The sequence below is a fragment of the Camelina sativa genome, chromosome 9 (genome assembly GCF_030686135.1).
Source record: "Camelina sativa cultivar CO46 ecotype springtype chromosome 9, ASM3068613v1".
NCBI lineage: Eukaryota > Viridiplantae > Streptophyta > Magnoliopsida > Brassicales > Brassicaceae > Camelina > Camelina sativa.
Genome location: NC_141888.1, coordinates 8,327,754 through 8,343,989, shown reverse-complemented (window position 1 = coordinate 8,343,989; position 16,236 = coordinate 8,327,754). Strand labels below are relative to the sequence as shown.

Below are 16,236 nucleotides of genomic sequence, written 5' to 3'. Positions count from 1 at the left end.
CTAACATACAACGTCACCAGTGGTCATTTCCAGCAACAGTGATCATATTCACCAATGTATATATTTTTTCCTCATTGTAGCGACTTGCATACGTAGTACGTACATTGCTATACTTATTTAATTTGTTTATTCTGGATTATTCAAGCAAGCCTTCTATGTATAATGGGCTTTCAGTTATGCCCAATCATTTTAAAACCCATAACAAAATAATTTACTCAATTGTATTACCTGCTTATATGCATGATTGTGTTAGAGTACAGAAAATATTAGCTAGCATAGCATTTGAATTTTTCCTAATATTAGTAGATATATAAGACGCAATCATAGAAAAAAAGATATAATTTTAATGGTTAAAAGAAATTTCTTAAGAGATCTCTACAAATAAATTTAATTCTTAGTAAGAAGTATTTATTTTTATTAATTCAAGAGAGGTTGGTCTTAATTAGCCGTTGTTTATAAATATTGTTAAGCATTTTACCTATAAGCATTTTACCTATAAACAATGATATGCGAAGAGAAACAAACAAAACACGACAAAACAAACGTATATAATAATATCAAGAGAAAAACAAAACAAGATAAATCAAAGTTTGATTGTGCATCCGCACCAACCACTAACATGGCAGATTTAGTTACAATTATCACCTTACATGCTAAGCTATGATTCCTATAAACATATATACCCTCATCATACAAGAATTGAATATTGTAGCACATGCGTGGACAATTATTTTTCCTTATACAGTAGTATAACATATATAATTAGTTATAAGAGATTTCTATTAACATTAACTTTGTATAATCAAACGGATATAAATTACAAAACTAATTGTACCCACACATTAAAAATTCGTTTATCATTGAGAATTCTTTTGTGATTTCTTATAAATATTAGTATTTGATAGATCGCTATGTACATGATACTTATATTGATAGATCCCTATCTTCAGTCCAACATCTTAATAAATACATAATTAAAACTCTACGATCAGATTCAACAATACCACACTTCTGACGATTATTAAATCACATCGTCGTACACTATATAATAATTACAACTTACAAGACCGTTCTATCTAGGTTCATATATTTTTTTTCCTTTTTTTGAGTTTGTTGCAGTGTATATCCCTAGATTTTTTCTGTATATAAAATTAGATAATTATAATGGGATAAACGAAACATCGTTGAAGCCGTGAAGTGGCATTGGTCTACACCAAAAGCAACACAAAAAGACAACCACTTCACATGGTTTGCTCTTACATTCATAACCGAATCTAAGTCAGTAAGTCACTTTTTAGTTGGTTGTAAATTTGTAATTACTATACCACCAACAATTTTTTTTTTTACCTTTTAGAGGTTTTTTTTTATAATCAATGGAAATGTATTTTTTACTCAGCAGAATATGTGACACGAGGCTTATAAAGTTGCCAGAATTTAAGACGCATTTTATTAAACGTGTTTGAAGATTTTTTTCTTTGAACCTTAAAAAAAAAATTGATAATATAGAAATTTCAAAATTAATTAATAAAAATTGTGTTAAAGTAACATATTAGCTTACTCTTTATTTGATTTGATAAATTTCTATTAATTGAATAAGTGTGATTATACAATGTATATTTGATTATTTAGAAATTATGAGTAGTGATAAAAGTTTTACTGGATTCTTAAATTGTTATATATATATATATATATATATATATATATATATATATCAAAAAATTAACTTGATTTTCTAAAAATATTATTCGAAAATATATGATGTTGTCTAAATGTGGTGATACAAAATACATGATGTTGTTTAAAAATTATTAGACAAAACCAAAGTTAGTCATCATTTTGATGAAGACTTTCTTGGATTTATACAATTCAAAGTTATAACATGATATTTTTTTTTTGGAAATGGCAAATCTAATTAAAATTTGTATTGTTAATATTTTGACTAGAGAAAATCACTTACATAATTTTTAAATCTCTATTATATCAATATTTAACTGAACTCACCAAACTTATTAAATCCAGGAGCGTACCAAACATGATTTAATGTTTCCACAACATGTATATAGTTTGATTACTAGAGAATGCGAATAATGAATATTAATGGAGATAAACTTATATAAAAGAAATCAAGAATAAATCTACCTATCTATCCATTATAAGGTCAAAGCCTAGGACGTGGATTCTTGTGATACATGTATAATTATTTGTTGTGGACTAGTTGTATACTTGTATGTCTGTGAAAGTATGTCTTTGAGAGTGTCGTATGAAATTAGGTTTTGTTTGCCGATAATATCATTATTACTGAAATTTATAAAATTATTATATTAGGACGGGCAAAATTATTATATTAGGACCCGTCCGATGTGCATGTTTAGAGTTTTTAAAATAAAATTATATTTAACAAAGAACTATCTATAAAAGTAAATAGATACATTGAAGTGTCTAATGTGATATTTGGTATAAAATGTGTGATTCTGTGGTTAAGACTATTAACCATGTTTTCTTTGAATGCCGTCGCTCGTGTGAAGTTTGGGATTTATCTCCAAATCCGGTCTCGTCAGAGGGTTTTCCATATGAGTCAATATACTCAAATTTGGATTTTGTTTTCTGGAAGGGTGTCTATCAACAGGGTGATTCTGATCAACTTCTTCAATTACCATAGAATTTATAGGCAATCTGGAAGGTCATAAATAAATAAAAAAAATCAAGATTTAGAGATCGAGGCAAATGATATAATACTCAGGTTTTGGGCGATAAGCTAGCCTGGAAAGAGGCAATCTCTTTTACGGCGGTCATGTCAGCTCCATCTCCGTCTTCGGATGTCCAAGTTTCTTCACCTGATTGTCAGAATAATGGTTCTTGGAAAACAACCAATGTGCATTCAGGATTGGGCTGGTGGTGTTGCGTTGGTGAGGAGTGAACCTTGTTGTTGGGGGGCCAAGTGTCTAAGACGGAGCTCCTCCCCCTACATTCGGAGTTAGAAGCGTTGTTGTCGGTCATGGAGTGGATATGTGCTGCAGTGATCGCTTGTCAACATTTCAAGACTGATTGTGTTGAGTTACTCACTATTGTGCAGTTTATGAAGATTGGCCGTCCTTCTCCAACATGTTCGATGAGTTTAAGTGTTTAACTCGCTGGAGTCCTTCCCACTATTCTATATATCTTGGATTTCCCATGCATCAAATACGGAAGCATATTGTCTTGCCCGTGCTTCACATTCTCTTATCTCTGAAGTTTCTTTTGTAAACTCCTTCCCTCCAGTTTGGACAACTAACTGAGACATTTCTTTTTAATTTATTATTTGGTTAAAAAAAAAGTAAATAGATACACTTTTAGTTAAAGAAAATAGTTGTAGATGAGTTCAATGTTATTAAAATAAAATTAAATTAAAAAGAATATATATTTAATTCTTTTCATAAGTAAAAACAATTTATAAAAGTAAAGAAATAAACTTTTAGGTATAGAAAATAGTTATTTTTTTCTGTAATACACTAATGTATATCCATTTACAAATCTACTATATACATTACCACTAAAAATGTATTTGTACACACAAATATATTTTACTGTTAAAATATACTCTTTAGTCTTTACTACTACCAACAAATTATCTTTATGAATACCTTAAATAACCTATTATATGTCTCTTCACTAAAATTAGAACCCATGTACAATTTTACAATCATTTTACAATAGGTTTAGAACTAAAATCATTTTAGGACCCACCCGATGTGCGGATTTAGAGTTTTTAAAATAAAATTAAATTTAACAAAGAATATAAAATAAATATTTTTAGTAAGTAAAAACTATCTATAAAAATAAATTGATACACTGAGTTGTCCAATGTGATTTTGGTGTAAATGGTGCGACTATGCGGTTGACTATCAATCATGTTTTCTTGGAATGTCCTCGCTCGTGTGAAGTTTGAGATTTATCTCCGACTCTGGTCTCGTCAGAGGGTTTTCCATATGAGTCAGTGTACTCGAATTTGGATTTTGTTTTCTGGAAGGTTGCCTCTCAACAGGGTGATTCTGATCAACTTCTTCAATTATCATAGAATTTATGGGCAATCTGGAAGGCCATAAAAAAAAATCAAAATTTAGAGATCGAGACGAATGATATAATTGCTCAGGCTTTGGGAAGTTAGCCTGGGAAGAGGCGCTCTCTTTTACGGCGGTCATTTCAGCTCCATCTCCGTCTTCAGAGGTCCAAATTTCCTCACCTGGTTGTTAGATTAATGGTTTTTGGAAAACAACCAATGTGCATTCAGGATTGGACTGGTGGTGTTGTGTTGGTGAGGAGCGAACCTTGTTGTTGGGGGCCAAGTCTCTAAGACGGAGCCCCTCCCCCTGCATTCAGAGTTAGAAGCATTGTTGTGGGCCACAGAGCGGATACGTGCTGTAGGGATCGTTTGTCAACATTTTGATACTGATTGTGTTGAGTTACTCACTGTGGTGCAGTCTCCTAAAGATTGGCCATCCTTCTCCAACCTGCTCTATGAGTTCAACTCGCTGGAGTCCTTCCAACTATTTTCCATCTCTTGGATCCCGTGTGCATCAAATACAAAGGTGAATTGTCTTCTCCGTGCTTCTTGTTCTCTTATCTCTGAAGTTTGTTTTGTAAACCCCTTCACTCCGGCTTGGACAACTAACCAAGGAATTTACTTTTAATTTATTGTTTGCATAGAAAAAAAAAGTAAACAGATAAAGAAAATAGTTGTAGATGAGTTCAAATTTATTAAAATTAAATTATATTTAACAAAGAATGTATATATTTATTTAATTATTTTTGTAAGGTTAAAACAATGTATAAAAATAAAGAGATAAACTTTTAGTTATAGAAAATAGTTGTTTTGTTTTTGCTATAATACAGTAATGTATATCCATTTACAAATCTACTATCTATATTACCACTAAAAGTGTATTTGTACACACAAATATATTTTACTGTTAAAATATACTCATTAGTCTTTACTACTACCAACAAATTGTCTTTATGAATAAATTAAATAACATATTATATGTCTCTTCACTTTAACATTTTTATAGTTACAAAAACGAATACATTAATCTTACATACTCCTATCTTATATGTTACAATATCAGTCTTTTTAAATAAATTATTTGATTGGTAAAAAAAATATGAGATTATCTACTTTTATTTTATTTTCTTTTACTTCAACAGTCTCTTTCTTTATGTAAAAGTGAGTATTTACATTTTTTAGAAACAGTAATTAATTGTGTAATTTTTACAATCATATTTTCTATCTTATATAAAAAGTAGTCTTTTTCTTGTAAAATTAGCAACTTAAAATTAAAATAAGTAAACAATATTATAATTTCAAATTTTATGATAGATATATATATATATATATATATATATAATTTCCTTATAATGATCTTTCCTTTCTATGGAAGGTTTTGAATTTTTACATTTTTATTTTTAAAAAATTTAATAATTATATAATTGACATGTGTCAACATCTGAATAATATAACTAATACATGTCACGATCTTGTTAATTAGTAATTTTGACATCAAGCTTTATATAATAAGATTAATTGAAAACAACAGAATATTAAGAAATTTTTGTTCACATTTTATATCAACCATAGAAGTTAATACACAGTATAGCACATCAAAATTATTCTAACCCCAAATCTAGATCATTTTTACATGATATCAGTTCAAACATAGCTCAAAATCCATGTCATTTAGAAGAAAAAGTGATAAGATATACCTATTTATTTATGATTTTTCCTCCATATAAATATATATTTTAAATTTAGAGTGACTATTTAGTAGTATTGAACTTTAATATAATTAATATATATAATTTTAACAATCTGTCTAAACATGATGATGCAAAATATATCTATTGTGGTTTAAGTAACTATTGGTAATACATTGTTATTAAACTATACATTTAATATAATAAATTTAGAGTATAATTTTAACTTGAATATTTTTAAAATGACAAGTTCAACAACAATTATATGTCTCTTCTTTTTATTTTGACCAGAATAAAAAAATTGCATAATCATTAAGGCCATCCTTAATGGCATAACTATTGGTGTGTTCTTACCCAAATTTATTAATAAAAAAGAGAATAGTGGGCTAAGATCAAAAATTTTGGTCTTGAGATAGAACTGATCTAAAGCCCAGTTCTCCTTTGTTTCCTGTATTGTGATTGGTCGAGATGTTTTGGAGAGAAAGAAAAAATTTTATTTCTCTCGTTCTGATCAAAATCGTTTCTGGTAACTCATCGTGGTCACCATCTTCTCCGACGAAGGTTTGTATTCCGGCCATTAAAACACATCAATGGCGTCCACTAAACCTCTCTGCTCAATTCCTTACTTGTTCCTCTCTTTCTCTGTCCTCTTCGTCTTCTCGCTTCTCTTCTTCTTCTCCAATTCCTTATGCTCTCTCGCCATTCTCGGTCTCCTTTTTCGCCAACTCAATGTCTCGTAAGTTCTCTCAGACTATATTTATCGATTCTCTCTGTTTACTGTGTTGGATTCTGTTCTTCGGTCTCTGATTTTAGTGATTTGCTGTTTAGTAACTGAGGAATATTATTTGGCTCGTTTGATCTGTGAGAAAGTGTGATTGCTCTTTGCATATGTTTGTCGAATTAGGGTTTTTGCAATCAGTGATGTTAATTTGATTTTGAAATTGATTTGCTTTGGATTTTCATGTCTTCTCCCTGTGGATTTTGGTTTTGCACACACACAAATTTTGCTAGATTCTCTTTACTTGTTTTTGGGTGAATCAGTGGTGCGTCGACTTTACTTTTTACATATTTCATCATCATATCACTTTTAATAATCTCAGAATTGGCAATGGTTTCATGATCGTCCTCTAGTATATACATAATCGGTTTCAAGACCCTTGCTTTTTCAGCCACATGATTTACAACTCTATAACTCTTCTCCAGGGTACCAGTGGATCCACTAGAGTGGCAAATATCACAGGACACAGCAAGTAACATTGTTGCTCTGACGCTGATGTAGTGTTCGTGCCCTTCTTTGCTACGTTGAGTGTTGAGATGGAGCTTGGATCACGTTTTTGTTCTAACTGGTACTAAAGCTTCTCTCTTTATATCTGTTGACACTTTTGTGGAGCCATACAACGCAACACTCTCTGTGCACCAGCTTGTTGAAAACGCTGATGAGTGTATGGTTCTTGACAATGAAGCCTTGTATGACATTTGCTTCCGTACACTCAAGCTTAGCACTGCAAGTTGTAAGTATCACACGGCCTTCTTAACTTTTATATATTAATCAATATTGTTGATATGTCTCCGTGGTGCTACTGTGTTTGTTGTTTGATGCATAGTTTTATACATAAGTATGTATGATGTGTAATGCTATATATTGGACTTGTGCCTGCTGTTGTGATACTCAATGTTTCAAATCATATCCTTGTTCAATCGATATCATCACTATTGTTACTCTGTCGTTGTGGTTTTAAGGCTTGTTTTGGATCATGCAAATAAAAGAAATTTATGAAATCTTTATTCTAAGAACACCAAAATTAGTTCCCCCATTTTTTTTACCTATGATCTTAACAACTGATTTTACATTATTTTCACTATCTATTTTAATCTAAGAACACAAAAAAAAGTTGTCCCATTAAGAATGCCCTAAGATCTCCAAAAATGCAAAATACTTAAATTACACCAGATTCTGATTTGTATTCTCTTTTTAAAGGGAATTAAATGAACACAACTTTAAATCAAAATCCAAACAGACAAACGAATACACCACACACAAGACACAACCGAACAAATCAAAGTAAACTTATTGAAACCTTGCAATAATCTTATTTTATTTCACATTATTATTACACATCAAAACTACCGTCTCACTCAGCTAGCTCATACGAATCTCTCTCATTTCTCGATGTTCTTCTTATAATAAGTCTTTGACCACTAGTCTTCTCTCTCTCTCTCTCTCTCTCTCTCTCTCTTCCTATATATACCAAATCACATCCTTCTCCATCCACACTCTCATTCTCTCTCTCTCTCTCATCACTTCTAAACAAGACACTCGTAAAAGAGTTCTTGAACTCACAAAATCAAAATTGTCAGATTTTCAAGAAACTTTTCTAAACAAGAACATTATTCTATTTCTCTCTTTCTCTTACTCAATGATCTCGTTTTCTCACTGAGCCAACTCGTTTCTTCCTTCTTAATACTTTAAAGAACTCGGATCTTGAAACCATGTCGGAAGCTAATAATAACACGGCGGATGCAAAGACTGTTCCTGCGGAAGCAGAGAAGAAGAAAGAACAGAGTTTACCATTCTTTAAACTCTTCTCTTTCGCTGATAGATTCGATTACCTCTTGATGTTCGTTGGCTCTCTTGGTGCCATTGTTCATGGCTCTTCCATGCCTGTCTTCTTCTTACTCTTTGGTCAAATGGTTAATGGATTTGGTAAAAACCAAATGGATTTACATCAAATGGTTCATGAAGTCTCGAGAGTAAGTAACAAATCTTTTTTACCTTTTTTTTTTTTTTTTTTCTTGTTTTTATCAATTTAGATCCAAGATCTGATCTGTCTTGTTGGTAAATCTTTTTGCAGTATTCTCTGTATTTTATCTACTTGGGTTTGGTCGTTTGCTTCTCTTCATACGCAGGTTTGTTCCATAAAACTTCAATCCTTTTTTTTGTTTTTTTTGAAGCTTCATATTCACTTACCAAACCCAGAAAACATAAATTTAATCACATTATAGACAAGATCAAGAAATTAATTTATTTAGATTCTTGTAAAACAGTATGAAACTAGGCATTTTTTAAATAAAGTTGTATTTTTTTTTTTACTTATGAAATTTCAAATAAACACAGAAACAGAGTCAGATTACAGCAAGATCAATAAATGAAAAAGGTTGAATTTGTGAGTTTTTTTCTCATATTTTTTACCAAATTTACTGTGTGAAAGTAAACATATTTTTACTCAACATTTTTTTGGTGTGCCTCGATGAAAACCCAATAGAAATCACAATCTAGAGAGAATCAAATTATATATAAAAAAAATGTTTGGAGTTTTAAAAATTTTAAAATGTTAAAGGATAAGCCAAGTCCACGTGATTCATGGACTACTACTTTGTCTGTATCGATCAAGAATATGAACATCTCTCTCATATTTATTACAACTTCATAAAAATTCTTTTAAATAACCATTAATTTTTTTTTACAGAAATTGCATGTTGGATGTATTCTGGAGAAAGACAAGTAGCTGCGTTAAGGAAGAAGTATCTTGAAGCAGTTTTGAAACAAGACGTTGGGTTCTTTGATACTGATGCAAGAACTGGTGACATTGTCTTTAGTGTTTCTACTGATACTCTTCTTGTTCAAGATGCCATTAGTGAGAAGGTAAAGATATGTTTTTTTTTTTTTTTTTGCTTGAATTGGGTTTTGATTTTGATGTTCTGTAATTGTACTAGACATGTTTGTACAATTTTTGTGTTTTTTTTTTTACTAATGAGGGAGGGCCATCAAAATCTAGTATTTGGGGGTTTTTTTTTTTACCGGCAAGTCCTTTTGTTTTTCTGATAAGTCTTTATCAAAGCTAGCTTTGGTACGGTTTATGTTAGCAACCGTCGTTTTATCTTGCGCCCTTCAGGTGGTAGGGAAATAAGAAGGACGAATGTGTTTTTTTTTTTTTTTGTTGAGATTTTTACAAAACATAAGTACTTTTTTGTGCAAGAGTTTTGTGAATATATACATTAAAAATTTGATTTCAGAAATAGGCATTTTTAATTGTTTTATAGTTTAAAAAATAATAAAAAACAATTTTTTCATAGTGGAAATTTTCAAAAATTACTATGCAGTTAAGTTTTTTTTTACTATCATATTATTATAAACATGTTTAATATGTAAGTACTTTCAGATATTAATAGTACTTTTTCTAATCTGAAAATGTTTTTTTTACTGTAATTATCTAATTTTGTTTCTAATTTTTTTCTCCCGTCTCTGTGGTGCACGTTAGCAAGTACGAGATAGCGTGCACTGGGGTCACCAAGTTTCATTATTATTGTCATCACTTTTTGTTTTTTTGGTTGATGAAGTGATTAAATAACAGAGTAGTTGAAAAAATCTTTTTTTTTTTTTTTTTAATTGAATATGTCAGGTTGGAAACTTTATACATTACCTCTCAACATTTTTGGCTGGACTAGTCGTTGGGTTTGTATCCGCATGGAAACTAGCTTTGTTGAGTGTTGCTGTGATTCCCGGAATTGCTTTCGCCGGCGGTTTATATGCTTATACTCTCACCGGAATCACTTCAAAGAGCCGTGAGTCTTACGCTAACGCCGGTGTTATCGCCGAGCAGGTAAATTTAAAAAAAAAAATCATTTCTCTAATAATAATGCCCACCAACTGTTCGACGTAATGCTTTTCTACTGTTCTTAGGCTTGCTTCTTTGTACTTGATCTCTCGAATGATTATGTTTTTTTTTTTTTTTTTTTTTTTTTTTTACAATCTAAAGACATAAACAGTGTTTTCATTGATTAACCTTTTCTTTGGTCAAATCTTAAGTTTAATCATTTAACTTTATTGAGAATGATGTGTTTTTTTTTTTGCAGGCTATTGCTCAAGTTCGAACTGTTTACTCTTATGTTGGAGAGAGTAAGGCACTTAGTTCGTATTCAGATGCTATTCAGTATACGCTTAAGCTCGGTTATAAAGCTGGGATGGCTAAAGGATTGGGTTTAGGATGTACTTATGGAATAGCTTGTATGTCATGGGCTTTGGTTTTCTGGTATGCCGGAGTTTTTATTCGGAATGGACAAACCGATGGAGGAAAGGCATTTACTGCTATATTCTCTGCCATTGTTGGTGGAATGTAAGAAACAACAACATAGTAATATATAAATGTGTTTTTGTTATGTACTACTTGGATATGACATTTTTTATGTGTGTTGTTGTTTTTAGGAGCTTGGGACAATCTTTCTCAAATCTTGGGGCGTTTAGCAAAGGTAAAGCGGCTGGTTACAAGTTGTTGGAGATAATTAACCAGAGACCGACGATAATTCAAGACCCGTTGGATGGGAAATGCTTGGAGCAAGTTCATGGGAACATTGAGTTTAAAGATGTGACGTTTAGCTACCCTTCACGGCCTGATGTTATGATCTTCAGAAACTTCAATATTTTCTTCCCTTCTGGGAAAACTGTGGCGGTTGTTGGTGGCAGTGGCTCTGGAAAGAGTACTGTTGTTTCCCTCATTGAGAGATTTTACGATCCAAACAACGGTAATTTGATTGAAATGTTTCTCTTTTTTTTTTTTAATCTGAGTCTTTGGCTAGTGACTGGATCATAACTCTGTGTGTTTCTTTGATGAGCAGGGCAAATTTTGTTGGATGGTGTTGAGATCAAGACGCTTCAGTTGAAGTTTTTGCGTGAACAAATCGGGCTTGTGAATCAAGAACCTGCCCTCTTTGCCACCACTATACTTGAGAACATACTCTACGGGAAGCCTGATGCAACAATGGTTGAAGTCGAAGCTGCTGCTTCTGCTGCAAACGCACATAGCTTCATTACATTGCTTCCTAAAGGTTACGACACACAGGTATCAGTCACTATCTATTGATGATATTTGATTATATAGCTAAGATAATTTCATGGCCTTTTGCTTACTTTCTGGTTTTTTTGCTGAATGTCAATACACTTAGGTTGGAGAACGTGGTGTTCAACTATCGGGTGGACAGAAACAGAGGATTGCAATTGCTAGGGCGATGTTGAAAGACCCGAAGATTCTGTTACTAGATGAAGCTACAAGTGCTCTTGATGCTAGCTCTGAGAGCATTGTTCAGGAAGCTTTAGACAGAGTTATGGTAGGGAGGACCACCGTGGTTGTTGCTCATCGTCTCTGCACCATCAGAAATGTTGATTCGATTGCCGTAATACAGCAAGGGCAAGTTGTTGAAACCGGAACACATGAAGAACTCATTGCCAAATCTGGTGCTTACGCATCTCTTATCAGGTTTCAAGAGATGGTTGGTACTCGGGATTTCTCAAACCCGTCAACTCGTCGCACTCGTTCAACCCGTTTGAGCCATTCTCTTTCAACGAAATCACTCAGTTTAAGATCAGGAAGTTTGAGGAATCTGAGCTATTCATACAGCACTGGAGCTGATGGTCGGATAGAGATGATTTCAAACGCAGAGACTGATCGAAAGACTCGTGCTCCTGAAAATTACTTCTACAGGCTTCTCAAGCTCAACTCACCGGAATGGCCTTACTCACTCATGGGAGCAGTTGGCTCAATTCTTTCTGGTTTCATTGGTCCTACATTTGCTATTGTGATGAGTAATATGATCGAAGTCTTCTACTACACAGACTATGATTCAATGGAGAGAAAAACAAAAGAGTATGTTTTCATCTACATCGGTGCTGGACTATACGCTGTGGGTGCTTATTTGATCCAACATTACTTCTTTAGCATCATGGGAGAAAACCTCACAACAAGAGTAAGAAGAATGATGCTGTCAGGTATGTGTCCAACTCTGAGCTATTCTCCTGTAAATTTGCTGTAAATGTCTTTCCATTTCTGATTATTATTTTGGTTTCTTGATTATTAGCTATCCTGAGGAATGAGGTTGGTTGGTTCGATGAAGATGAACACAACTCGAGCCTGATTGCTGCACGGTTAGCTACTGATGCAGCCGATGTTAAATCCGCCATAGCCGAGAGAATCTCAGTGATTCTACAGAACATGACTTCACTACTCACATCCTTCATAGTTGCCTTCATTGTAGAATGGAAAGTCTCACTTCTCATCTTAGGCACATTCCCACTTCTAGTCCTCGCTAACTTTGCCCAGGTAAAAAACTCTAATCTCTTTTACTCAAAAATATCATTTAATTTCACCAGCTACATTCATCCAAAACATTAAAAAATTAAGAGTTATATGATCTATGAGAATCTTGCATCAACCATTATGATCTCAAGAAAAAACGACAAAAGGCCAGATTTCTATTTTAATTTATATTGCTTTTCAAAAGTTCAAAACTTTATAGAACATGGCAACACATCCCATTGCCTCTGCACGTGCTTCATCTCCTTCTTCTTTCTCTGAGTTGCATTTATTTTTACAATAATAATCATAAAAAAATTATTAAGAGGCTCTTTTATTATTTCTTCTACTTTTTGGTAATAGTGTAAGGGTCAAGATCATGGAGCCCTCATATCAATAATATTAAATGTGAAAAATACATAAACAGTAGACTTTTTAATTTAATCTCTGGGCATCTGTGTAGAATATTTATTATATAGTTTCTATTGGTAGTACGGCCCATAGATAACAGTGTTCACGAAAATAGCTAAGATTCCTCTGTCTTTTATGCATCTATCTTCTTGCTTTGCTTCTGCTAAATCTATCCTACTTTAAGCTTTCATATTTACTTCTCTCTCTGAACTCTGAACTTGTGATCCCACTCTCTCATTATTTAATTCCTTTGCCCATAAAACCTCACATAACATCCAAAAAAAACCTGCAACTTTTTTTTTCACCCAAGAACCATTATTTTTATAATTTGAAATGCTTCATTGGTCAAAGTTGTTGTCTCAGTGTATTATTTACTTATCACAGAGTGTGTGTCAGTGTTTTTACACAATCCACTAGTCAATGTTTTGCTTGTGTTTCTTTGTTTGGTACATTAGGTTGTGATGAGTTTTTTTTTTTGTTTTTTACTGGCTGCAAGCTTCAGAACTTTGCTTAGATATCTCCAACATATTTTTCACCCGTGATCTACTTAGTTGAAAAATCTATCAATAGATTTCACAATCAAGGAGATAGATCCATTGTACTTGCAATTATTTTGATGTGGTTGATGTTTTGCATATGTGATCAAAGAAATGTGAAAAGAGCAAGACTTTTTAAGATTCATTTTTACGTTTACAGTTAAAATGGAAAAAGCTTGACTTTTTAAGATTAGGCTTTTGATTTGTTGTCTAAATATGAAAAGTTGATTGTTATTAACCATCCATAATTGTTCGGATGCATAATGTAAATTTATGTGGCTACATTGCAGCAACTGTCTCTAAAGGGTTTTGCCGGAGACACAGCCAAGGCTCATGCAAAGACTTCGATGATTGCTGGTGAAGGAGTAAGCAACATTAGAACTGTAGCAGCCTTCAATGCGCAGAGCAAAATTCTCTCTTTGTTCTGTCACGAGCTTCGTGTCCCTCAGAAAAGAAGTTTATACCGAAGTCAAACATCGGGTATACTATTTGGCCTCTCACAGCTTGCTCTTTACGGATCTGAGGCTTTAATCCTCTGGTATGGTGCTCACCTTGTGAGCAAAGGCGAGTCAACCTTCTCTAAAGTGATCAAAGTGTTTGTGGTTCTGGTCATTACTGCAAACTCTGTTGCTGAGACTGTCAGTCTTGCTCCTGAAATAATCCGGGGAGGTGAAGCGGTGGGTTCAGTTTTCTCGGTCTTGGATAGGCAGACCCGGATTGATCCGGATGATGCTGATGCTGATCCAGTTGAGACAATCCGTGGAGACATTGAGTTTAGGCATGTGGATTTCGCTTACCCTTCAAGACCTGACATCATGGTTTTTAGGGACTTCAACCTTAGAATCCGAGCTGGACATAGCCAGGCTCTTGTGGGCGCAAGTGGGTCAGGGAAGAGTTCTGTGATCGCGATGATCGAGCGGTTTTACGACCCTCTTGCTGGAAAAGTCATGATTGATGGCAAAGACATCCGCCGGCTAAACCTGAAATCTCTAAGGCTCAAAATCGGTCTTGTTCAACAAGAACCAGCTCTTTTTGCAGCAACCATCTTCGACAACATCGCATATGGGAAAGATGGTGCAACTGAATCCGAGATAATTGAGGCAGCTCGAGCTGCAAATGCTCATGGTTTCATCAGTGGTTTGCCTGAAGGTTACAAAACTCCAGTTGGCGAAAGAGGAGTGCAGTTATCAGGTGGACAGAAACAGAGGATCGCGATAGCAAGAGCAGTGCTGAAGAATCCTACAGTGTTGCTTCTAGACGAAGCAACTAGTGCGCTAGACGCAGAGTCAGAATGTGTGCTGCAAGAAGCCTTAGAGAGGCTCATGAGAGGCCGGACCACCGTGGTAGTTGCTCACCGCTTGTCCACCATAAGAGGCGTTGATTGCATTGGTGTGATTCAAGACGGAAGGATTGTGGAGCAAGGCAGCCATTCCGAGCTGGTAAGTCGACCAGAGGGAGCTTATTCAAGGCTGTTACAGCTTCAAACGCATAGGATTTGAAGCTTGACGGATTAAAAACAAAAAGTGGGCTTGTGTAATTTTTTTTTTTATCTAAACTTTAATTTGGAAGGGTTTCAATGAACTATAATGATATTATGAATAGGTGTAGATAATGAAGCTTTTGAGTGTTTATTGAAGGGTTCTTTCAGGTTTCTTCTTCTCTTCTTTCTCTGTCAGAACTCAGAAGCTTATGTGCCCGTTTTGGGACTAAACACTAAACTATCTTCTCGTTAAGTACGATGGCCTTCACTCTCTTCAGCTTCTTTTGGTACAAAGGCCTCAGAAGTATTTTCATGAAAAATCCATTTTTATCTTTTTTGACAACTAGGTTGTTATTCATTTGGAAATGTTCCATGAACGTATCAAAACTCAAAAAATTCTATCGTCACTTACTTTGAGATGAGATCCTCAATGACAGCTTCATTATCTACACCTATTCATACACCTATTAGGACTCTCTCTCTCTACGAGAGTCTTTCTTTACCCCTCCGTTAGTGGGTTATCTAGCCGGAAAATAAATCTTTTTGCCGGAATTTGGATTAATCGTATTGAGAAATTCTCGGGATCTCACAAGATTCACAAAATCTTCCTTGTTCGATGGATATTCGACGAATATTATCAAGATCTATGCCTTACAATTTCAAATTTTTTCATCTGGTTGGCTCCTCCGCCGTTACTGTTAATTGTTTTTCCTCAAGCAAGGGTTCCCGGAACAGATTTGGGCATTTTTCTCTTGGTGATGGAGGCGCTATTGGGCAAAGCTCTGGAAACGATGTCTATTGAGGATGAGAGTCCTATCATTCTCACGGAGGAAGGTGATTTTGGGGCTGCTGTGGAGTGCCGGTTGAGTGTCTTGGGCCGTCTACTGAACCCGGCGTGTCAGAACATGGGGAAGATGATTATGAAGATGCCTCGGGTGTGGGGGTGTACGAACGGGTAAGAGGTATAGCATTATCTAGAGACACTTTCCAGTTTATATTTCAACTAGAAAGTGATCTT

At 34.0% G+C, this 16,236-nt stretch overlaps 1 protein-coding gene across 1 annotated transcript; it reads left to right on the top strand.

Moving 5' to 3' along the window:
* The first annotated feature begins 7,757 nt into the window (after window positions 1-7,757).
* Window positions 7,758-15,390, top strand: LOC104710724 (ABC transporter B family member 19). The gene is made up of 10 exons (XM_010427365.3): window positions 7,758-8,478; window positions 8,580-8,634; window positions 9,195-9,370; window positions 10,128-10,328; window positions 10,582-10,841; window positions 10,931-11,247; window positions 11,341-11,564; window positions 11,668-12,487; window positions 12,577-12,818; window positions 14,029-15,390. The coding sequence occupies exons 1-10, from the start codon at window positions 8,218-8,220 to the stop codon at window positions 15,235-15,237; spliced, it is 3,765 nt and encodes a 1,254-aa protein (XP_010425667.1). The 5' UTR covers window positions 7,758-8,217; the 3' UTR covers window positions 15,238-15,390.
* The last annotated feature ends 846 nt before the right edge of the window (window positions 15,391-16,236 follow it).